We start from the raw sequence: 24,432 nt of genomic DNA, 5'->3' as shown, positions 1-24,432 counted from the left end.
CTGCCTCTCCCTTTTAATAAGTCATTTGAGTGTAACTCCTCATTTTAGGATCTGCTTCTGGAAAACCTTTCCTAAGACTGAAATCCTCTAAGAGCTTTTGAAAACATACTCCTCACCCAAACCACACCCTCAGAGGGCAAGTAAGGTGATGGAAAAAGAGAGATGTCTGTCACTGAAGTTCCCTGTGCTTAACCACTGGGCCCTACTGTCTCCAAGTGGGTGTGTCCAGCACGGTTCATCAACCAGATAGATAGGAGATGGTCAGGAGCATGGAGTCTGGGTTTGTCTAGGTGGAAAAAGAAAAGGGGCACTAGACAGAAGTGAGGACCTAGTTCTGCCACTAACTAACTGGGTGGTCTAATAACTAGTAAATTAGCTTAAAAGGAGGGTGATATTAATATCTGCTCAATAAGGAGGAAATCCACTAACACTTGTAATGCTGTCCTTAGCATATTTTAAGCTCATTAAATGTCAGTTACTACTGTTATTATTATTATTCTTATCCCTTTTTATTCATCGTAATTTGTGGGTGCTTCTATCTCTTCTCATATTGTCTTGTGTGAATAGCACATGTCTGTCTCCCTCATTATGCAGCAAGTTCTTGATTGACAGGAATCATCTCTATGGGAAATATAAATCCCATGCAGCCTTATTTAGAAATTCTGCACATCAAAATTTCAGTAAATACTCATAAAACTAACAAATTAAGCAGAATTGACCAGTGGCAGAGGGTGGGGAGAAAGTAAATAGGGGGGAGAAGAAATGTTCTTAAGGGTATTATTCTTTTCTTGATTAGTTTTAGAGCAGAATACAATCTAATCTTCAGTGCCAAAGAATCTCAGAGAGATCCTAAACCTATTATGACCTAAGTACTTTACCTACATACTCATGTCACATCCTGCAGGCTTTGCGTTCATGTTCTTTAGTGTAAAGCCCTTACATCTGTGAAAGCCCAAATTGCCTAACTCTGTAAGAGTTATGTAGTTCTCATCCTTTCTTACTCACATTCAAGAAAAAAAGACAAACTGGTAAAGTAACAGAAGCACTAGCACTGGTGTCAGATACACTTGAATTTTAATCTTGGTTCTCTGAGATCTTCACCAAGGTCTCAGTTGGGGATAATAATAGGTACTGCCTCAAAAGGACATTGTATGAATTTGAAATAATTCAAAATAATGAGTGAAAAGCTCTTAGCATTGTGAGTGAGACAGCCCAGGATAAAAAAAAACTCACATACAGAGAAATAAGTCTTGCAGATTTTAATGTTTCATGACTGATAACAGCAATCTCAAAGGGTTACTCAGAGAAACTGTTCCGACTTTAGAAGCACTTCCTGTGGACAATGGAGGGGCCTGCTTCGTCGTACTCAGGCTTGCTGATCCACATTTGCTGGAAGGTGGAGAGAGAGGCCAGAATGGAGCCTCCAATCCAGACTGAGTACTTCCGCTCTGGGGGAGCAATAATCTGCAAAGAGCAAATGTGGTGAATGATGATCAGCCTCCAGGAGAACAGGCAAAGAACCCGGGTGCAATATAGTCACACTCCCTCCTAAAAAAAAAATAGTGAAGTAAGACCTCAGTCTTACTCTGCTTAGTCTTACCCTCATTCTACCCTGCTGTCAGACTGTCTCAAGAAAGGGCTGCCACCATAGTCAGAAATGAACAGAATAAACATCTTGGTAGACTAGATAATTGTCCAAAATTTTCATCTTCTCACCTTTCCTTCACTCTACCATGGGAAGAGCATATTACTTGACTCTGAGGTTTTCAGCTGGGCCGTGTTATCCTTGTCCTTTGAGATATTAGTGGCCATGACATAAACTGGGGCTTGAAATGTGCTTTGTAGTCAGGTATGCTCTCTCACACCTCTACCATGTTCATGAGAAAAATCTTCCCTTAAGGTGCTACTGGCCCTTCATCTGGGCCTCACAATGAGAGACATGGACTTCATCTAAGTTGGCTAGATCTGCAGGGCTTCTTAGCCAAGCTTGGTCTTGACCAGCTGACTTTCTGCAGACCAGCAGATGCATGAGCAGTCAATGTTCATTTTTAAGTGCTTCTGAGATTTAATGGCTCTTTGTTACTCAGCAATAGCTGACAAATAACAACATCTACAGAAGTTACCCTGTTCTGTCCTTGTGTGGGGTTTAAATGCAGTTTAAGCTGCATTTAGTTTAGGCAGTTTGAGCTGGGTTGCTTCCATCTGCCCAGCCCCTGTTTTGAGGTTATTCTGCTAACAGCAACTTATTATATCTGAGAAGTTCCCAAATTCGTGCATAAATTGGTCATTCTTGCCATTAGGAGTTCTGGGCTTAACCTTTAGAAATTGGTTATCATGTCCAATAATGTTGAACTTTATCTGACTGGAATCCTTGGCTCTTCGACTAATTGTCTAGTTTCTTCTCTTCTCTTTTCTTTTTCCTTTTCTTCCTTCTCTTTCTTTCTTTTTCTTTTCCAAGATAAGGTTTCACTATGTAGTTTAGGATCTTGGACTTGCTGTGTAGCCCAGGCTCGCCTTGAACTCATAGTGATACTCTTGCCTCAGCCTCCTGAATGCTGGGATTTCAAGCACGTGCCACCATGCCTGACATTCCTAGTTTCTGAAGGGTCTAAGAATTCAGGGCTGGAGCAAACCAGAGATTAAACTGATTGTTTTTGGTCACAAGCACGTGCCACCATGCCTGACATTCCTAGTTTCTGAAGGGTCTAAGAATTCAGGACTGGAGCAAACCAGAGATTAAACTGATTGTTTTTGGTCTCCTTAAAATCTTTACATAGTTCTTAAATTGCAGAGATTATGGCATTAGAGAATAATAGGGTGTTTAAAATTTATGTTAGCCAGGCATGGTAGTACAGGCCTGTAAACCCAGCACTCAGGAGGCTGAGGCAAGAGGATCACTGCAAGTTCAAGGCCAGCTTGGGCTATACAGTGAGTTCAAGGCCAGCTTGAACTACATGGAGAGACCCTGTCTCAAAATAAAAGTTATCTTATTAATAGACAAAAGTCACCTGGGTGCTGCTTTAACAGATTTCTCAAGCACTGGGAATGCACAGTCACTAAGAAAGGGACCAAGTTTATCTCTGGGAAGTCCTAGTTGTAAGAAAACTGTGGCTTGTCTTAGACTGGAGGTCCTAAATCTTCCCACTCCCACATGTCTTCTTCCATGTCAAGGCTTGCCTCTTCTTCACTTCCTCTCACCAAATCTTGCTGTCTAATTTGTTTAGGAGTCCTATGTAACCTCACACACTATAGTACCTCTGCTCACTCTGCTTCTCCTGCCTGGAGTTCCCTTCCTCTTCCTCTTGTCAACTAAGGTTGTCTTGGAACTGATCATTTTCTACCAGCTGGATCCTAAACTCCATGAATGCTGGTGCAGGGCAGATGAACTAGGAAATACATCCAGTCATTGGTGGTTGTTTACTATCCTTTGAACCAGATCTGAGGGCGAGGCTAGGTGTGGTATGTTAACATGTGGTCCTTGTAAAAAGTCCTTGTCCCAAGTTGGCACTGTGTCCTCCATAAAGCAGGCCTTCCTAAGTGTGATGTTCCTGAGGCTCTGGGTTAGAAAAACATGCAGGCTCTCATTGGTTTTCTGGTGGGCCACTCCGTTGGTCTGTGATAAGCACTGTTTGCTAGGCATGAGGAAAGCCTGGAACACCCTTCCTTTCTGAAGAAGCCTCTCAGAATACTGTCATCAGGGAGTATACTTCCTTACACATGTCTACTCCTTAGCTTTATTGTGAGACTTTGTAACTTTCTACTTATTTGTTATTTATAGTCACAAACTCTTTTCCTAGACTTGTTGGCAAGAAGATTCCTAGAAGCCCTAAAAAGTTTTTTATAATTATTTAGATACCAGAGGCACAGCAGAAGTTGTAGGCAGGTAAACTTGCATTCTGCCACACACAGCCCATGAGACAATGAGCCCTGGTGAGAAGCAATGTGGGAAAGGCTGCAGCCAAGTTGAACAGCAGATCCGAGGCATCCAGGGGTCAAAGATTGTCTCTGGGAGTTTGAGACAGGAGCAGGCCAAATGGTCACACATTCCATTCCCTCTTCAGAACTCTCATTCTCCTACTCTGGGGTAACCTCAGGGTCCTCACTAAAGTTGAAAAATACTGTAGTGTTGCCCCCTTATTTTCTTCCTACCTATAGTATTTCCCCTCTTCTGCTTTCTGCCTCAACCCTTTCAATATACTTTTTATCTTAAATTCTTTCAACTCCTTCTTGTATAACATCCACATGACCACATCTCCAGCCCATCAGAGCCCAGTGACTCTAATCCCCCAGATGAAACTGACTGCAGAACAGGCTAAACCTGAACCCAAGGGTCTGCCAAACTACCAGGCCAGAAGTGTCTCCAGCCAGGTAGGTATTTGAACACAGAAAAGGAAAAGGCAATTAGTGCAAGAGTCACCTTGATCTTCATGGTACTGGGGGCCAGGGCTGTGATCTCCTTCTGCATCCTGTCAGCAATGCCAGGGTACATGGTGGTGCCTCCAGAAAGGACATTGTTGGCGTACAGATCCTTACGGATGTCAATGTCACACTTCATAATAGAATTGTAGGTTGTCTCATGAATTCCAGCAGATTCCATGCCTGGTGGAGATTACAGTAACTGGTCAACACCCATCCACTTAATGCACACAGCTTTAGACCCTCATATGATCCATCTTCTCTTATTGCAACTGCCCTAGTTCCAACCCTTAATCAGCCTCTACAACTGGATCACAAGATGAGACCCCTAACTGGTCATGGCCCTGTCTTTGGTCCCCTCACCTCAACCCCTCTGCCCATTTTAATCTTTCACACCATTGCTCAAGGCATATTTCTTTTGAAACACTTATTTTTCTATATTATTTTTCATGGTTTTGAGATATAATTAATATAATATAAAACTCACACTTGAAAGACTATAGTTCAGTAGTTTTTAGTATATTCAGAGTTGTGCAATGATTATCACAATGCAATTTTAGGGTATTTTTAGTGCTCCCAAAGAAACTCCCTACCCATGAACAGTCACTCCTCATTTTCCTCTCATGAGCTCTTCAAGGAAGTAATTGATTAAAATTATATTATAAATTGTATTTTAATATTATCTGGTAGATATTATCATTATCTCCATTTTATAGATGAGGAAACAGCAGTTTGCAGCAGGTAACAAGTCCAAGAAGACAGGGCTTGAGGAGACAGAATCAGGAATTAAAAGCAAATCTGAAAGCCAGGTACAGTGGTATACACCTGTACTCCCAGCACTTTTGTCAGACTGAGGGAGGAGGATTGCAAGTTTGAACTCAGCCTGAGCAACTTAGCAAGACCCTGTTTGAAGATAAATAAAAACTGGTTGGAGCTGTAGCTCAGTTCAAAGGACCTGGGTTCAATCTTCAGTATCACACACAAAAAAAGTATGACCTTTAAACCAAATAGATATGATCTCTATGACCTAAATGCTAAGTGACCCCAGAAGTATCTTGACACATGTAGTATATCAACCTCAATGTAATATTCTCTATCTTGTTTTTCCTTTACCTTGATTTTCTTACTCTTTTAAAGTAGAGTTCATCTTATTATACCATATATATAGTTTTACCCATTCCTAGTAAAATGTGGAATATTATGACAATAAAAGAAGTGTTTCTGACTTCTGGTGTTTCTCTCCATAACTCACATCCCTTAACCCCTCTGTCCTCTAGATCCATCAGCAGGTCGGGTGGGCTCACCAATGAAGGAAGGCTGGAAGAGGGTCTCAGGGCAGCGGAAGCGCTCGTTGCCAATGGTGATGACCTGCCCATCTGGTAGTTCATAGCTCTTCTCCAGGGAGGAAGATGAGGCTGCTGTGGCCATCTCATTCTCAAAATCCAGGGCCACATAGCACAGCTTCTCCTTGATATCTCGCACGATTTCTCGCTCAGCTGGAAGGAGCAGAAATGTCAGAAAGTGGATACTCAACTCTGCTGCTTTGGTTGTGCTGCTGTTATCTCCATGAATCACCCGCTCCCTCTTTTTTCACAGCTACTTTGGCTGTAGTCTTAGGACGATGACAGAATTGCCTCTGAAGAGGGCCTCTCCATCCCATGTTAATTTTCCACTCCTCTTTCTAAAGCAAGAGTTCAAAGGCTTGATGCCCAAGTCAGACTGCATTTTCTCCTTGCTTTCATCTCTCAGTCTCAACAAAGTCACATTTATCTGGTAGATAGCATTATAATAAACTGTAAAATAGATGGTCACATTTTCAGCTATTACACTCAGTCTCAACTTTGTGACCTTAACAGAATCCAAGAGCCCCTTTCCTAAAAACCCTTGCCATGGTGGGCCACATGACCCTTTCTCCTTAGAAATTCAGAACTCTTATATTCTGTTCATCCTCAGACACAACATAGGCACTCCTAGGTAATGAAATGCACCAGATCTTCACTCCCTTGTCAAAATTACTAGTCCTAGAGACACGAATAGAGGCAGCAGCAGATCTCCAGGGAAGGAGGGAATGCTGCAGAAGGGCATAAAGGAGGGTTTAGTCAAGTGCTGCCTAGAACACCTAGATCTCAGTCTTGTTCTCCTCCCTGGTCTGACTTGGGCACTTTCCTCCTTCAGTAAGGCTGCCCTGACTATCTGGTCTTGTTCAGAGGCACAGCCCTCGCTCAGAGTCTCTCAGTCTACCCTGTGACAGTTTGAGGACACAGGGTCAGAGAATTCTTATCAGTTCTGAGAATTTCTATCTTATGTCAGACTTGGCTCTGAACTCAAGCCAGGATCAAGAAAGGGGCTGGATACCTGTGGTCACAAAAGAATAGCCTCTCTCTGTGAGGATCTTCATGAGGTAGTCTGTGAGGTCTCGGCCAGCCAGGTCAAGGCGCATGATGGCATGGGGCAAGGCATAGCCCTCATAGATGGGGACATTGTGGGTGACCCCATCCCCTGAATCCAGGACAATGCCTGTGGACAGAGAGAAGAAGGTTTCTGAAAACTTCATTTTGTCTTTCATCTATTACTATTTGTACTGTATTTTCCTTCAGTAGTTAAGAAAATTCACCCAGTATGAGAATAATCAATGAGAGAGAGAGAGAGTGAGAGAGAGAGAGAGAGAGGGAGAGAGAGAGAGAGAGAGAGTGTGTGTTTTTCCTCCCAAGTGAGACTGTAGGCTTCTGAAAGGCAAGCAAAATATTTCCTTTTCTTAGATTCCTTGAAACACATTCATGGTAGTGTACACATCAATTTGTACTAAGTCTGGACTGAACATTCTTTTAAATGAGATCAAATACTTTGCAAATCTTTTGGAGTCAAACTAACACATATGCACCTACAATGAGAACGTTAAATCCAGAAGTGCTATGAAGAAAAGCCAACTTGAAAAAAGATTAATATTATCTACTCAAAAAACTTTTAGTAGCTGGGTGCAATAGCACACACCTATAATCCCAGCACTCAGAAGGCTAACAATCATTATGAGCTCAAGGCTAAGCTACATAGTGAGTTCAAGGTCAGCCTGAACTGCATAATGGGACCCTGTCTCAACAAAACAAAACAAAAATGACAGAAAAACTTTAGTGAACAGTGAAAGGTGGTGAGATTTGTCAACATACAAAATCTCTATTGATACAACAGTCACATCATAATTGGTAGAGAAACACTAAAATATCACCATTATTATTGTATATTGTCCTTGATGATCTAGCCAATGTACTAAGACAGAAAACAGAAATAAGAAGATTATTAGCAAAAGGAAACAGAATTGCCATTATTTGTAGACGACATGGTTTTATATTTAGGGGACTCAGAAGAATCATCTAAGAAATCATAATGAGATGGTTCAGACACAAAATAAATACTCAGAAACCAGTATCTTGCTCTCATGTAAGGATTTTTATCACAGAATATTTTATAATAAAAGTCAGAGACAATCTAAAGGTCTAGCAATACAGAAATAGCAAAATAAGTAAATAATGGAACCATCGCCTAATGACTATTATGTGTCCAACAAACATGTTTACACCATAAAATCAAGTGCAAAGCCCAGAATATAACACTGTGTATGCCATGTTTCCCCCTCTCTGTTTTTACTACCTGTAGTGAGATTATCTTTTAATTGTGTGTCTCCCCCACTAAACTGTTAGCTGCAAAATGGCAGGATCTGTGAATTTGATCCCCAGTACTGGAAAATAAATAAATAAATGAATAATAAAATGGCAGGGTCTGTCTTATCAGTGTATGCCCATGGCCTGGTGTGGGGTGTAACATATCATAGAGAGCAATGGAAAATGTTTGATGTATGAATGAATGAATAAATCAAGTAATATACAATGAATGAATATTTGAACAGTGTTTATGGAAGCTGTAGAGTCTCTATTAAGGATCACTGTATGTTGAGGTTCTCTGTTTCCTGAGTATCCTTCTATAGCAAGGCCACCTGGCACATCCATTATCACGGGTTCTACTGTTGCTGCTTCCCGAGGGACAAACATTCCAATATCATGGGACGTGTAAGCTCCTAGAAAGACTACTGTGGGGAAACAGCATTGGCCAGTGGGAGGAAGATAAAGGATGTACTAGTTATGCTTTGTTCAGATAAATTATTTCCAACAATATGAAGTATTCTCAAGTCCAGCATTCCCATGAGCATTCCGCTGTCATCCCTAGGCAAGATTTCCCCCTGAACTTTGTTTTAGTACATGTTTTCAGTATATAACAGTTCCCCCGGACTTTGGCTGTCCCTTTTATTCTTCTGGGCAGGAGCTTATGCACAAGCCCAGCTTGTCCCTACTTCCCCTGACGTCAGAAAAGGAATGGATTGCAGGGCCCCTTACCTGTGGTGCGGCCAGAGGCATAGAGGGAGAGCACAGCTTGAATGGCGACATACATAGCAGGGACATTGAAAGTTTCAAACATGATCTGAAAGGACAATGAAGAACAAAGGATGATCTGGCAAAAATGACAGTAATTCTTGGCTTGCAGAATGGTTTGTAATCTTATTAAGGGCAGACACTATGCTGATTTGGCACCTCTTCATTTTACTTCCACTTCCCATAGGGCCTGGCCTGACCTTGTATATAGCAGGTCTGAAAAATTCTGTTGCATTGACACATGAAGGGTAGAAAGTATCTGGCTGAGCATCCACGTTGCATTCTTGGGCCTGTGCTCAAGTCTTCCCAGGTCTTACCTGGGTCATCTTCTCCCTGTTGGCCTTGGGATTTAGTGGAGCCTCTGTGAGCAGGGTGGGATGTTCTTCTGGTGCTACCCGCAGCTCATTGTAGAAAGAGTGGTGCCAGATCTGGTTGAGACAAAAGCCAAATGAGCCCTGCAGACTCCCAATGGGTCAGGAGAATCTAGCTGACCTGCCCACGCTGGGGCATTGTGGCCCACTCTGGCACAGAATGGGGCTGGATCTGAAGAAGAGAATGATCGATCCTGGATATTTCTGATTGACATTTAGAGGGTATATTCTTTCTCAACAGGACCCAAGGCAGTATAGACCTGGGGCTAGTATCGTCTCTGTGTTGTTTTTTTCCACATGACCTTCTCTCTTCTTCCCTCTTCTCTCTTTTTCCTGTTGCTTTGTGCCCAAAGGGAGCCAGGTGTATTGCATCATTGCTTTCTGGCTTCTGGCTATGGTTGGCTGATGGAAGAAACTAAGAGAGAATACACACTGGGGGAGAGAAAGAGATCAGGGTGTTTCTGGGAATGGAGTAATCCTCCATAAACATAGCTCCTGTTGGATCCCTTTTCTAGGACTCCAGCTCACCTTGGGCTCCAGTAACACTTTGCCCTCTCTGCCTCACACCTTCAGGGTTAGGAATATAAGAGCTTTCACTGCTGCTAGTACTTGGGTGCCTCAACATCCTTTTCTGGGTGCCTTAAACCTGTTCACACCCCTGTAAGTAGTCTTTCATTTAATCACGTAAACCAAAAAAGTGAGTGTACCCTCTCCTGCGGGGACCTGACACATACAATATGCTAGTGTTCAGTTTTCACTATTTATTTACTGATCAGACTGGTGCTTTGGAGCACAGGTTTCATAAGCTCAGATCTGTGGTATTTTAGGCTGGATAATTCCATGTTGGAGGGGAGACCTGTGTATTATAAGATGTTTAATAGCATCCCTGGGCTCTACCCTGTAGATGCTAGTAGTGCCACTCCACTGTATGCATGATGTGAAAGCTATTGCATTTTTTTTGTGCTAATCTTCAATCCACAGTTTAGGATTTTGAGAAAACTACAAGTAAATTACAGATTTCAAATCAACATTCTTCATGCCCAGTTGTAATCTAGTCAATAAGCTTCTCTTTCTTTCAGAAAAGTCATAACAGAAATAAGAATTCTCAGTCAGCTGTCAGTGGAACTGATCAGAAGAATGTTATGAAGAATGTTATCATTTTGCATACATAATTTTATTTATCACAAATATTTCTATTTAAAAATAGCCTCTCCTATATTTTCTTACACACACACAAAATTAGAAAGCCAAGCATGGTGGTACACAAAAATAATTCCAGGACTCTGGGAATTTAAGGCTGGAGGATCTCAAATTCATACCCAACCTGGGCAGCTTGGAGGTTTAGCAAGACCTTGTCACAAAATTAAAAAAAAAATTTTTTTTTAAAGCTGGGTTTGTAGCTCAGTACAGAAGCCTTGGGTTCAAGCTCCAGTACTGTAAAAAAAAACAAAACAAAACAAAACAAAAAACCAAAAAAAACAAACAAAAAAAAACAAAAACAAAAACAAAAACCCCAAAAAACACAGGGCCAGGGATTTAACTCAGTGGTTCTGCCACCTGCCTTGCAAGTTCAAGGACCCAAGTTTGATCCCAGGTACCAAAAACAAAACAAAACAAAACAAAAAAACCCACAAATAAATGAAAAAGAGTTTCATAAGAGAGTCATCATTATAATATAACATCAATGCATATGGCTGAACTTATAATAGGGGAAAGGAAAAGGGTTCTTTGCATCTCTGGAGGCAGCATCAGCATTTTTAAACAAGGGTGAGCACCAATTAGAGTGAATGCTGCATGAGAAGAGGAAGCTGGGAACTGTGTGGCCAGGGCCTCACACACCACTACAGAGCGGTAGGACCCTACTGCTGTTAATGAGGATCTACCAAAGGTTCTAAGGTGAGTGACATGTGCTGATGTTTTTTGGAAAGTGAAGCTTTTTAGCAGGGTAGAGAGTTAATTGGGTGAGTGAGGGTAGGTGACAAGACAGTGGAAAACCACGTCAGGGAGAAAGATTGGCAGCCTAGATTGGAGAAATGATCCTGGAGAGAGAAAAATTGTGAGAAACATTTTTGAGGAAGAGTTGACAGAAAAATGGGCCATGGGATACAAGGGTCAAGATGATGTGTTATTATCACAGTGAGCACATGTCGGGGGCTTCCTGTACCTTCTCCATGTCGTCCCAGTTGGTGATGATGCCATGTTCAATGGGGTACTTGAGGGTAAGGATCCCTCGCTTGCTCTGAGCTTCATCCCCCACATAGCTGTCTTTCTGGCCCATTCCCACCATTACACCCTGCAATGCAGAAGAGAAGGAAAGAAGAGTAAATTGGCTGTCAGTCTTCACACAGAGGGATTCACACATTAGAATGTCTCTGAAAGAGAGGGAGAAGGGGAGAATCCCCCTTTTCCCTGGAAACAGGACAGCAGAGATTAAGGGTGGGCAGACACAGGTGAGAATAGAAACGACAGGAAGAGGAAGTACCTCCGGTTTCTTGTGGGCTGGTCTCCTGTCTCCTAAGACAATGCCATTTTCTTTTCTTTTCTTTTCTTTTTTGGCACCAGGGTTGGAAACCAGGACATTGCACTTGCGAGGCAGTGGTACTACTGAGCTAAATCCCCTGCCTGACAATGTGATTTTCTGAGAGAAATCAAAGCCCATCACTCCCCCCATCGTTTTACTACAAACAGACACACAGACACATAGACACACAGACACACACAGACACACACACACACACACACACTCTCACATGCACAGACTTCTACTTGCCCTCCTTAAATGCCCTGTGCTTGTACTTCTCTAACTCTCAATCTTGCTATTTTCTCACATGCTGAAGCCCTCTGAGTTGCAGGTCTCTCTTTCCCTTCCCTTTCCCAAATTCCTCCATTCAGATTAAACCCTCCCGTCTGTTATGTTCCTGTGAAATACTTTGCTTCTATCATGGCCCATGATCTCAAGTTAGTTCTGTGTGCATCTTCGTAAGATGAAACTTTCTTAAAGGCCAAGGTATTTTAAAATTGCATATATTTTAATTCTTCTAAACCTAGCAACACTCAAATTTAACCCAGATATAATACATCATTGTGTGCCTGCTGGATATTGGTTTCGGCCTGGATTGTTTCTTTTTTAAAGTTCCACTTTCTCAGTTAATTAGAAAACAGTTCCTCTTGCCCCAGAAGAGAGAGAGAGAGAGAGAGAGAGAGAGAGAGAGAGAGAGAAAACCTTGGGTCAGGATGAACACACACCTGGTGGCGAGGGCGGCCTACGATGGAAGGGAAGACAGCCCGGGGGGCATCATCACCTGCAAAACCTGCCTTGCACAAGCCAGAGCCATTGTCACACACAAGTGCGGTGGTTTCTTCTTCACACATGGTGAGTGTGGCTGAGTGAACTGGGGGCTGGAGCACCTTGGAGGAGGAGGAGAAGAGAATTAATTATTCAGCTTCTTGTCCAATCAAGCTGAGTACAGTCTTCTTGGCTTTGGGGCCAAACCTCCCCTGAAACCACAGGAGGGACAGGTATGACCTAGCCTCTCACTTGCTGGCATTTGGTCTCTTCCCTCTACCCTGCTGTTATGGACTCAATTGTGACCACCTCTCAAATTCATATATTGAATTCCTACCCCACCAGTACCTCAGAATATGACTGTATTTGGAGATAGGGTCTTTAAAGTGGGTAATTAAATTAAAATGAGGTCATTAGTTCAATATAGCTGGTTCTAACATGAGTACTCCCATAGAAGAAGTGTCTTTCTAAGAAGAGACAGGACATAAATCCACCCAAGGATGAGCCACGTGAAGACATAGTAAGAACAAGTTGTCTGTATGCCAAAGAGGCAGGCTCAGAAGAAGCCAATCCTGCCAACACCTTGATCTCAGTTCTCTACTCTCCAAAACTATGAGAACAGTCTGTGGCACTTCATTATGGCAGTTCTACCAAATCAATACCTCCTTTTGAAGACTTGAAATGGTTTCAAAGCTTTCATCCAGTGGAGAGAACCCTAAAAGACTTATTGGTTAGGAAAGGAGTTGAAAAAATTTGCAATATAGCTAACAAAGGATTATTAAAAGAACTCCTACAAATCACAAGAAAGTAAGTAGCTGATCTGGGTATGGGTCATGCCTATAATCTCTGTACTGGGGAAGAGTAGGCAGTAAAGTTTTGACTTCAAGGCCACCCTGGACTACATAATGAAAACCATCTAAAAAGAGCGGGGGATAGCTGAAAAGGAAAACAAAGACTGTGAGTCGGAGTACAGGAAAGGAAATGAAAATACTCAATAAAAACTGCTTAGCTTTTTACTAGTTATCAGGGAAATGCAATTTATATAATACTATCTTCCACCCATCATATTGTTAAAATTCAAAATTTTATAATAGGTGTTGGTCAATGTTCAGGAAAACTGGTTCTCTTTAGGGAAACACACAATGCAAAATTTAGAACTACCCAAATGTCCTAATAACAGGATACTTACTGTAGTTAAGAGAAGAGCAAAGTGGGGCTATATAGATGAACATGGGTAGATTTTTAAATCATTCTGCTAAGTGAAAACAGCAAGTTGCAGAATTAGAATGTACAGCATAAAACCACTTATGTAACTTCTTTTAAACCCATAAAACATTATCAGGTGTTTCACTGATTTTAAACTTGTGGGTATAATTACATAGCAAAAAGTTCTAAACACATTATAGATTGGATCGTGATTACTTCTGGGCATGGGGAGTGGACAGGAAGAGGAGGTGCTGGGTTACATCTATAATGGTCTAACACTTTACAGGGAGACTGTATTCATATATCGCTCAGAGAATAAAAAGTCAACAACATACATTTAAGAAGAAAAAGACAGAAGTTATTGATGAACTGCAGTCCTAGGGGAAAGCACCTTGAAGAGGAAAGGGTGGCTTGAGAGGACAGGGAAGGAAGGAGCATCAAGATGGGACTCACTGCCCACTGCCTTGAGAGCTGTCTCTTCCAATGTTGAGAGCTGAATCAGGACAGATATAATGTGATGATGGTATTAATTTTTCAATATCTGCTGTAGACCTCCCTCCCTCCTTTTGAGTTAAAGACAATATCTGAAAATTCTTGACCCTTGGTGATGGAGAAGCAGCAGAACATCAGGAGGCAGTGAGCAGATTGCCTCCTAGCTGGGACACCACGAGTAGGGAACAGTGGACATGAGAAAGGCCCCAGCTGAGGCATCAGGCAGACAGACTTTTAGAGCCCCACAAAAAGAGAGGAGTGAAACAGGGAAAGTCAAAGCTTCTGTGAAGGAAGAAGGCTGCAGAAATGTCATTCACGCTTCACTGACTGAGTTAGCTGGACACCGAGAAGTGTTGTTCAGAACGTGCAACCACTGGTAGCTGTGCCATAGAAAAGAGGAGAAATTCTATGGAAACCCAAATGGCCTTCTGCTGCAGCTAGACAGCAAGCGAGACAGTGTATACAAGGTCAGAAAGATGAAGCAGAAGCGAAGCAGAGGCTTGTTAGCACTGAAAGAAAGCCCTTCCCAGTTATAGTTCAAGTGGGGCTCACAACAGAAGAGAAGCCTGGTGTGACTTCTTAAACGCAGGTTTGCTTCTGCACTCTTGGTCCTCATAGGCCCCCATAGCCAAGGAAATCAGTCCCATCTCTCTAACCTGGCCCATGGAGCTCAGAACAGGATGTCCCAGAGTATGAAGAGATATGGCTGAGCAATAACACCAGTAGGCATATTTATAGCTGGCTGAATTTGTGTTAGCAAAAGGTGTTAATTAATGGGTGAATGTCAACCTGTTATGAATGGACAACTAGTCATCATGGAAGATGGATCAAATGAAATAATGGAGATGAAATGGCCAAGAGCATCTTATCATCTTGATTTTTAAATGACCAAAATTGGGCTGGGCATGTGTTGTATGTAATCCCAGCACTCAGGAGGTTAAAGCAGGAGAATTGTTGAGAGTTCAAGGCCAGCTTGGGCTACATAGTAAGTTGAACATCAGCCTGCATTACATAGTGAGACCCTCTCTGAAAAAAAAAAAACTAAAATAAAATAAAATAAAATGACCCAAAGTGAAGCTGGGTGTGGTGGCACACATCTGTAATCCCAGTACTTGGGAGGCTGAAGCACGAGGATCACTGAAAATTTGAAACCAGCCTGGGCTATATAGTGAGTTCAAGGTCAGCCTGAATAACATAGAGAGAACCTGTCTCAAAAAAAAAAAGAACAAAATTCCACCCTAATGTCATAAGTTACTGAATAAGTAAGTTGATACCTCTGTAAAATGGAGAAAGACAAATATTTAATGGAATGAAAAAGGTGCAAGTTGCTTTGTTGAGTGAAACATTACAGTATGTTCAGTGTTTGTAGAAATGATTTTTAGTTTTTAAAAATGGAGTCCTTCACATATATAATGCCAGCTATTTAATCCTCCAAACAGACCTGAAAGAAGCTATTTGAAATCCTATTTCATACTTTTGGAAATTTAAGTCTCAAAGAAATGAAAGGACTTAGCCAGAGACCTCCTAGCCAGAAAAGGCTGGGAGATAGGCCTGGCCTCAACCCAGGACAGGTCCAAATTTTGAGCCTGTGCCTTTCTCATCACTTCAGTGAAACTGTCATAACTTCTCCATGTTTGGTATTTTGCTTCTGTCTCTTTCTCTGGAGAAGTTGGCAGCAAAAACCCTAAAACAAAGGGGTCTGTGTTCTTTTCTCTCCATAAACCTCTGAACTCCTCCTTTGCCAGGACCATGTTGGGATTGACATTTACAACATTAGCACTTAACCCACTCAGTGTTCAGCACACAGTAGGTACGTAATAAACATTGGGTGACAATCCTACCACGTAGTGGGCCCTGCCAGATCTGGTCTGCTCATCCCCCTACCTCATTAGGAGCCACATGGGCACAGCCTCACAAGCTGGATAGCAAATGGTGAAGCCGCCCTGTTCTAGCAGGTGGTCTGCCCTGAGGGCACCTGGCATCCAGAGCAGAGGGCCTCTGGAAGGCAAAGCTGTACTTATGTGGCTCTCTTGCACCTGGTCCCCTTAGCAGCCCTCTCTCGAGCGTGATTTATAGTTCGAGTTCCTCTGGCTTTTCAGTGAACCCTTTTGTCTCCCTCCTGGTGTTCCCGTACACTTGGACTTTGTTTCCCAAACGGCATGGCTGCCTAGACAAGCCACACAGTGACTTCAAGCTGTCAACAAGACCATTCTGTGGCACTCCAGGTGCTGTAGATCTATTCTTTGAAGCAGAAGCAAAAGAGAAGCGAGGGCAGGGAAAGCAGGTGAGGGCTGGCAGCCGGGAGCCTCTGTGGGGCCCCACTGGCCTAGGGCGAGGGGCTCTGTCCTGGACTCAAGACTCCTTCAGTGTCTCTGCCAGGAGAAATTCTAAACCATCCTCAGCTCTTTCTGGTAATTTGTGGCTAGTCTCAAGCATGTCAGCTGAACCAGAGCCAAAGTCACTGTGGTTTCCTGGGGTCACAACCGCTTTGCACTCTCGGGAAGCTGAGGAATTTTTTTGGCTCTTCCAGCGTGTACCACATCTGGGCTTCATTGAGGATCTCATGGAGTTAGAAACACAGCTTTTATTATTTCTCCCCCGGAGGTAGCCAGAAACCAGACATAATGAGTGCGAATAATCTGCTCACTCAACCATCTCCCTGGCTGCCCTCAATTCAGCAGGAGGACAGAGGTGTGAAGACTCACCCTCTCCCCCACCCAAACAGAACAAGTTTGGCTACAGACTTACCCTTGCTTTTCCTTTCTTTGCCTTTATCCTCCCTCCTGGCACAACTTTCCTATAGCCCTATCTATGTCCTGGCCTGGTTCTGCTATAAAATGGAAATGATAACATCTATATCACAAGATGATGAATCAATTGAAATAACAGAAATGAAAATGCTGTATAAATTGTAAATCAGAGTAGGCAAACTCAGGCGTATTTCTGTGAAACCCACAAACTAAGGATGGTTTTTACATGTTTAAATGTTTGAAAATAAAGCAGTAGAGGACTAATATAGCCCATGGCCTCTGAAAATTATAGGAACTTCAATTTTAGTGTCTATAAGTAAAGTTTTTTTAATAAGTAAAGTTTTATTGGAACACAGAAATGCCCATAATTTCTGTATTGCCTATGGCTGCTTTTGTTACAGTAGCAAAGTTGAAAGTAACTGTGACAGACCTTCAGGCTTACAAGGCCTACAATATTTACTATCTGACCCTCTACAGAAAATATTTGCCAACCCCTGTTGTAAAGGACCACAAAAAAACAATTAATCTCTCTTATTCTTTTCTGTCAAAGCTTATTTCTGTATGGAGCCTATCATATTGGAAGGAATTACATAATCTGTTTCATAAAATCAGTGACTATTGAAGTTTGAATTTATGCCAGTTCCCAAAGACATTTCATTTTAGTAGAAAGTTTTAGCTCTCTGGATAATGGGATTTCTAACAATAGTTATAGATATATTGGGCAAGGGCTTGAAATGACTTATAAATACCTGTTTATCTGTGTATTGTTATTTGTAACTTTTCTTTCTTTCTTTCTATTCATCTATCTTTGGGATGTTGTATGTCCCCCAAAGGCCAGTGTGTTAAAGACTCAGTCCCAGAGTAGCACAATGGGGAGAAGGGAGAACCTTTACAAGGTGGGCTTAGTGGAGAGTCCTTAAATTATTAGGGATGTGCTCTTGAAGGAGGATGTGAACCTCTGGCCTCTCTCTCTTGATTCCTGACTTAAATGAGATTAGCAATTTTGCTCGGCATGTGCTCTAGCCATAATATGCTGCCACGAGTCCAAAGCAACAGGGCCAACTCATCATGGCCTGAAAACTCCAAAACTCATAGGTGAAACCTTTTCTAAGTTAGTTTTCTCAGATATTTTATTATAGTGAGGAAAAGCTAATACATATATGATCTAAAAAGCTGGTAGAGGGAAGTTATTTTCATGAAAAATACTGAAACACGGTGGAAAATTCTGACAGCACTCTGATTGACTTATTCAGATACACAGAGCCAACCACCTTTTGTGTCTCCATGCACCTGTGCCCCGCCATACCTCCAGATCACAATGCACACTTCTAGGACCGCTCTCCTCACCACTGGCTTCTACCTGGAATTACGCTCAGAATCACTGCACCCACACCCAACACCCTGCTGTCTCTCTCCTCCCTCCCAGCCAATCACCAGCCCTTCTTAATTGGACCTCTATGCCACTGATACCACCAGCTCAGGACCTGCACACTGCAGTACCACTCTCACCCTTTGTAATACAGACCTCTTGCTGCCACCCTTTAGGTTAAAACCTTTCATGGTGCCCACTGTTCAATTATTACTTTAGGCACAAAAAGTAAAAGACTGATTCTATCCACGCCTCTGAATTTGGCTCTTCCTCCTTCTTGCTTTGCAATCTAAACTCCATGGAACAAAGCCATTTATAGTCCCAAAGACCATGCTTCCTCTTTACCAGGACCACCCTCCTCCAGGAGATGACCCAGGAATCCCTTGATTCAGGAGGCCTTTCCTGGGAACAGCCAGGCTCCTCCTGGGTTTTTCTCCTTTCAAACAGTCCATGGTTCTCATCTGGTTATCCACCTCTTCCACTGATTGCAGAAGCTCCTACACTGTCACCAAGGGACTGTGACTTACATATAGTAAGGGTTCAATGAATGTGGGTAAAGAACAAAGGGAAAGAAGAAAGGTCATGATGTCAAATGGCCCATGACAGTTTCTCAAGTTTCACATGTAGATTCTTACCTGTTCATAGCACCACCCATTTCTGTCATGGGAAGCTGTGTCTCTTTTCAACCCAAAGGCTGGTTTCAAAGTAAAACCCACATTCAAAGAGTACAGAAAGTGTATTGTTCCCAGATCACCAGCCTCAGCTCTACCTAATCACCAGAGACTCCTTAGGAATGCAAATTATTGTCCCCCTTCCCCCAGCCTACTGAATTAGAATCTGGGTTGAGTATAGAGCCATCTGTGTTTTAGCAAGCTTTCCAGATGATTCTTAAAGTTTGATAACTCAGGCCCAGACTCTGACCATGTTGAACTGATGGACATACTTTATACATTTAATCTTTATCTATTTTTTTTTTTTTTGTGCTGGGGATCGAACTCAGGACTTTGCACTTGCAAGGCAGGCAGCAGAACCACTTAGCTAAATCCTTGGCCCTATACATTTAATCTTTATAACAGCTATCAAGTAATACTATTAAAATTACTCCATTTTAGAGATGAAGAAATTGAGGCCACTCTATGGCTTCAGTAGCCAGACAGTTTACCTCTAAGATCCTTGTTTTCTCTAAAATTTTCTGACTCTTAACCTCTGTTGTTCCTTAGAATTCATTCTTCAATTTTGGGGAACACAACAAACTCAGTATATTTGACATCTAAAAGGCTGGGAGTTACATTTATTTTCCCTATATCACTGCTACAAGACTCTTGTTTCTATCCCAATCCTTTTCCTCATCCCACAGTGACTCATCCCACAGTAATTCTAGAACTTTTGTAGACTGAGAAAATTCTCCATTCACCTTAGCCAAGCACAAATCAGAGGACAGAGAGACCCAATGGGGACTGATGAAAATACTCTCCTATTCTCCTATTCCCAGCATGGACATTTCATGAACTCCAGGAACATTGTTGGTTTTGCTCAAATATCTTGAGAAGTTGTTTCTCTGCCAAGTTTCTGCCCCCCAAGATAATCTCCCAGACATTCTAACCCATGACAAAGGACATCTGAGTGAGCAAGACAACTAGATGTAGGTAAAACATCTCAGTTGCCTCCCGACCTGATAGGAGGAAGCATAAGTCTAAACTGTCCCTGCTCCAGGATGCCCCCTGGCCAGAAAGGCCTTTTCCAGGTAGGAAACAATGTGCTTGCAGGAGCTGCTGTCATAAAGAGCCCTGATGCATGCATGACCTGGGCCAGCATCACAGAAGCCAGGCCAATCTGGAGGCACCCCTAGCACCTAAGAGGTCAGGCAGCCACAGAAAGGAAGAAGCTGCAGAAGCCACATAGTACTCACCAAGGTTATGAGAGGTCCTCCTCCCACGGACTGAGGGCTGCTGTGTCTTTGGCAGAAATACCAGAGCAATATAAAACCCCAGAGGCGGATCTTCTTTAAACAGAGTCCCTAAAAAGGCCAGCTGACGGTGTGTTAGCAATATTACCATATAAGGTGGTTTTTTCAATAAATTGGCCTTGGGGGGTGTGGAAGGAAGGGTGGGTAGAGTGAATTATCATTTAAAAAATGTATGCAAAAGGATTCGAGTGGCAACAGCCTCGGTGCTGGTGGATTTGTTCCTTTTATGCTGCACTTGCATAAACAACACTCACACCAGGCCTTATAAGCTGCCCAGTGCGAGTCCAGACGCAACTCTGCTCCTGGAGAGAGAACCATACCAAGAATGGCAGTGGGCCTCCTCCACCCACACCTCCCTCCTTTGGGCCTACTGCCCACTGCTCTGGGGTCTGCCTGGGATACTCATGCAGTGTCTCCAATATAGATGCCATTGTGCTTTCTCTGGTGCAAACCCGGGATAGCCAAAAGCTGAAAGGAAATGCCATCTGTACTGGAAAAGAAATTCCAGGTCCCCTGTCACTTGCTGCCTTGGCTTCCCAAGTCACCCTAAGCTTCCTCTGGAAATTTACTTGCTTCTGCCTGACTTTTTTCCTTATTGGATTCCCTCTATCAGTCTCCTGCTATGGGGAATCACAGACCAAGGACCTGCCTCAGGGCTGAGGCATACCCAACAAGACACATGAGCCTGTAGAAATTTCCAGAGTCTTGCTTGTCTTTTCGTAACTTGTGAATTCTTCCTGGGTAGCTATTTCATGCTCCACAATACCAGCTACCACAATGGCAATACTTCCAACTCCACAATTCCATAGTTTCAACACCTCACACTTGCTCCTGAGTAAAATTACCAGTTGCTTATTAGAGATCCACATCCAGGTGACTCAGCTCAAGCTCAACTGTCCCAAACTATTCAGTTCTCTCTCTCCCTGCCCCCCACTGCACCACAACAGCCTTCCTAGTGGTCCTGAAATGTGTCTCCTCTGTGTCCTGTCAGGCTTAGGATCTGAACTTTTCTGGCCTGGAGTGAAACAAAGCTTTCTGATGGGCTTTCCTGATTTTGTTCCACCTTCAAACCTAGCTGTTCCCAAAGTCTGGGGCCACCAGCATGCAGCATGAAGCATTAACACGATGTGGGCATGTGTCAGAAATACAATTTCTCGAGTTTCATGTAGAACTATTGAATCAGAACCTGCAGGAAGCTGTTACTAGCATTTTATAGGCTCCAACCAACACTCATGTGCCCTGGAAACCTACCCTTCAATAGAAGAATTATGCACTGAATACTAGTCATGGGCAGAGAGTACTAGGTAGTTTTGGTGACCTGGTATAGGTCTGACTTCCACATAAACTGAGAATTGAGGCAAAGGAGATGTGGCTAAGGAAAGCTTCCTGCTAAAAGAATCTAATGATGGCCTGTGACTGTCCCCTATATAAAAGGGACATGGACCATCAAAAGGTGGACTTGCTCATCTTCTAACCTTCTAACCATTGCTCTGAGTGTTTGGTCACATAAGTGTAAATTTTAAAGCCCTATTGGAAGTATTCCTGACACTTTCATGCAAGAAAAGCCTTCTCAGCCTGTCCTGGAGGAAGAATCTAATGGAGACTGCCTTTAAAAGGTGGTGAACACAACAGGAGCTGGTCCAGAAAGCACTGTTTTAGTCGTGACTGGTGGAGGCAAGCAGCTTGACACTAAGTGACAGGGTCACAGCTTCTGCTCTGAGACTCTGTCTCTAGGCAGAGATAAAGACAGAGATGGGACAGGGCACCAGTCTCCTTTGACCTGATCTCTTCAGTGTCAGGGTTAGCTCAGCTTCTTTCTAGCTAATCAGCACGGTGGTTGGGGAACAGATGGAGGCACCTTGCCCTTGTGGAATTTATATCGAGATTAGTAACATCTGCTAATAAACAATAAAAAGCCTATAACAAAAAGGAGCTATTTGTGAGCCAGAGCTCAAACTGCCCAGAGACCAGAGAGGGGAATCAACCAAACAAACTGATGCTTAAACATTTCTGGGAGGCTGGTGTCTGCCTAGACTTTGATACACAGGAACAAATGGGGAGGGGGCTGTTAAACCAAATACCAGAGGTACTTGCTTCTTTCCTAGTATGAAGAACTCTTAAATTTTCTTTCCTAACATTTTTTTTTCAAAAATTCATTGTAAAACATTCAAAGAATACAAAAATGTATATTTTAGAAGGCAAATATCCCCTGTGCTCCCACACAGATCTGGTCACTGTTAACATGTTGTTTATATTATAAAAATTGGATTGTCATAATATATTTTTTTACATTGTCATATTCTCTTAATACTCTTGGGTGTCTTTCCAAATTATTCCATATGATTTTTTATCCCTTGTATTGTTTTCCACAATAGCGATAAATGACAACCAATATTCTATCAATGGGATTCTGAGTCATATCCAACTTTTTACTCTACAAGCATTGCTGCAATTAATAATACTTTATGTGTGCACCTCTGTGTGCAAATGTGGGTAGTTCTATGAGGTAAAGTTTTAAATTTTCTTTTAAAATGAAATCTTATTGCTACGTCTGTGATACATAATAATTGCATTCATCTTGGGGGACTGTTACATATACACATTGCACCATAATAATTTTCACTTTTCCCCTTCCTATCCATTCCCATTGTCTCCTCCTCAGACTCGCTTCCTTTCTCCACAAACCACCTCATTTCCTATCACCTTTCTTTAATATTATTCTTTAAATTACTTATATTTGGGGGTTTCTCATAATAAAAAACACATGCAACATTTAGCTGTGTTGATTATTTCACTTAGCATTATGGTCTCAAGATCCTTCCATTTTCCTTTGAAAGACTCACATGTATCTTTCTTTATGGCTAAGTAGATGCCACTGAAATGTCTTGCTATACTGCTCAATCTGGTCTAGAACTCACAGGCTTGAGTGTCCCTTTTACCTCAGCTTCCCAATTAGCTGAGATTACAGAGGTACTGGCTTTATGGTAACATTCTAAAAGCAGAATTGTATGGTCAAGAAAGACCTCATGAAATACTGGTGGAAATTGCCAACTTGTCTCCCAGGCTGCCTGTTGATGCTCATGCCAGGAGTGTGAGAAACCAATGTCTTCACCTGCTTTCAGATTCTCAGAATTAATGTGCTTATTTCCAATAACATTTGCTTATTACATTTAGAAACATGCTAATTTTCATGACACACTATCTTACAATTGCTTAGCTTTTTTCTTAATTATAAAATATGACAGTTTAAGAAGACAAAGGAAAATGTGAGAACTAGGTATTCACATCTGGAGCTGTCTCCTTCCGTGGGCAGCTAGTTGTACCCATGTCTCTGCTCATCTGTTTCTTCTTGCGCCCAAAGGAACCATGTAAAATACTGGAAATTATTCATCTTTTTAATTTTCCTAATCTGAAGAGAAACTTAGCATTTTCTTACCTCAGAATCAAAATTTAAAACTATGTGGTAACAAATGTGAATAGACATTCATTTGCTAACTTAAAAAAAAACTTTTTCTGTCTTTGAGAATGCCTGGTTTACGTTTTTTAAAATTAATTTTATTGGTATAATTTAAATATGCATAATGATTATGTTCATTAAAGGAAATTTGTACCTGTACATGGTATATTTTGATTCTTCTTTTTCTCCAATCCCTTTCCCTCCCTTCAACCCCTCTCCTCTCCTTATTTATAACTAGTTTATATTTTTGTAAATTTTCCTATTGGATTGTTCATTTCATCTTTTTGAGTTATAGACTTATTTGTATATCATATTAGTGATATAACAAACCTTTTTTGATACTCTCTAGTAGCATTTGCCTTAATGAAGTTTAATCAAATGTCTTTTTTTTTTTGAGCTCTGTCTTTCATAACATTCTTAAGAAGGCTGAACACTTTTTTTTTGTACCAGGGATCAAACTCAGGACCTTGCATTTGCGAGGCAGGCAGCAGAACTGCTAAGCTAAATCCCTGGCCCAGGACACTTATGTTTTAATTTTTAAAAATTCAAATTGTGGTAAAACACGCATATTTACTATCTTTTTATTTTTTGGGGGAGTAATGGGGATCGAACTTGGGACCTTGCACTTGCGAGGCAGGCAGTAGAACCACTGAGGTAAGTCCCAAACCCTCTTTTTAAATACTTACTATCTTAACCAT

At 42.0% G+C, this 24,432-nt stretch overlaps 1 protein-coding gene across 2 annotated transcripts; it reads right to left on the bottom strand.

Annotated features, from left to right (window-relative positions):
• Positions 1 to 1,241: 1,241 nt before the first annotated feature.
• Actg2 (actin gamma 2, smooth muscle) lies at positions 1,242 to 20,315 on the bottom strand. 2 transcript variants are annotated; one of them, XM_010631535.2, is made up of 9 exons: positions 20,221 to 20,315; positions 12,455 to 12,616; positions 11,373 to 11,501; positions 9,155 to 9,265; positions 8,802 to 8,886; positions 6,772 to 6,933; positions 5,721 to 5,912; positions 4,418 to 4,599; positions 1,242 to 1,464 (listed from the first exon to the last, which is right to left on the bottom strand). In XM_010631535.2, exons 2-9 carry the CDS (start codon positions 12,578 to 12,580, stop codon positions 1,321 to 1,323), a joined length of 1,131 nt encoding a protein of 376 aa, XP_010629837.1. In that variant the 5' UTR covers positions 12,581 to 12,616; positions 20,221 to 20,315; the 3' UTR covers positions 1,242 to 1,320. The 2 variants fall into 2 exon arrangements, with proteins under 2 accessions (XP_010629837.1, XP_010629838.1); XM_010631536.3 differs by lacking the exon at positions 20,221 to 20,315 and adding an exon at positions 19,726 to 19,990.
• Positions 20,316 to 24,432: the final 4,117 nt, after the last annotated feature.

The sequence above is a fragment of the Fukomys damarensis genome, unplaced genomic scaffold (genome assembly GCF_012274545.1).
Source record: "Fukomys damarensis isolate Sample0158 unplaced genomic scaffold, DMR_v1.0_HiC HiC_scaffold_2, whole genome shotgun sequence".
NCBI classification, from domain to species: Eukaryota; Metazoa; Chordata; class Mammalia; order Rodentia; family Bathyergidae; genus Fukomys; species Fukomys damarensis.
Note: the sequence above shows the minus strand (reverse complement) of the source record. Positions and strands in the feature narration are given on the sequence as shown.

Bases quoted from the DNA above. Each gene is read 5' to 3' on its own strand.
- Actg2 (XM_010631535.2), bottom strand. From the start codon at position 12,580: ATGTGTGAAGAAGAAACCACCGCACTTGTGTGTGACAATGGCTCTGGC. The intron at 9,266-11,372 runs GTACAGGAAGCC...TGTCTCAACCAG, and splicing joins ACTGGGACGACATGGAGAAG to ATCTGGCACCACTCTTTCTA. The intron at 8,887-9,154 runs GTAAGACCTGGG...TTGTCCTTTCAG, and splicing joins ACAGGGAGAAGATGACCCAG to ATCATGTTTGAAACTTTCAA.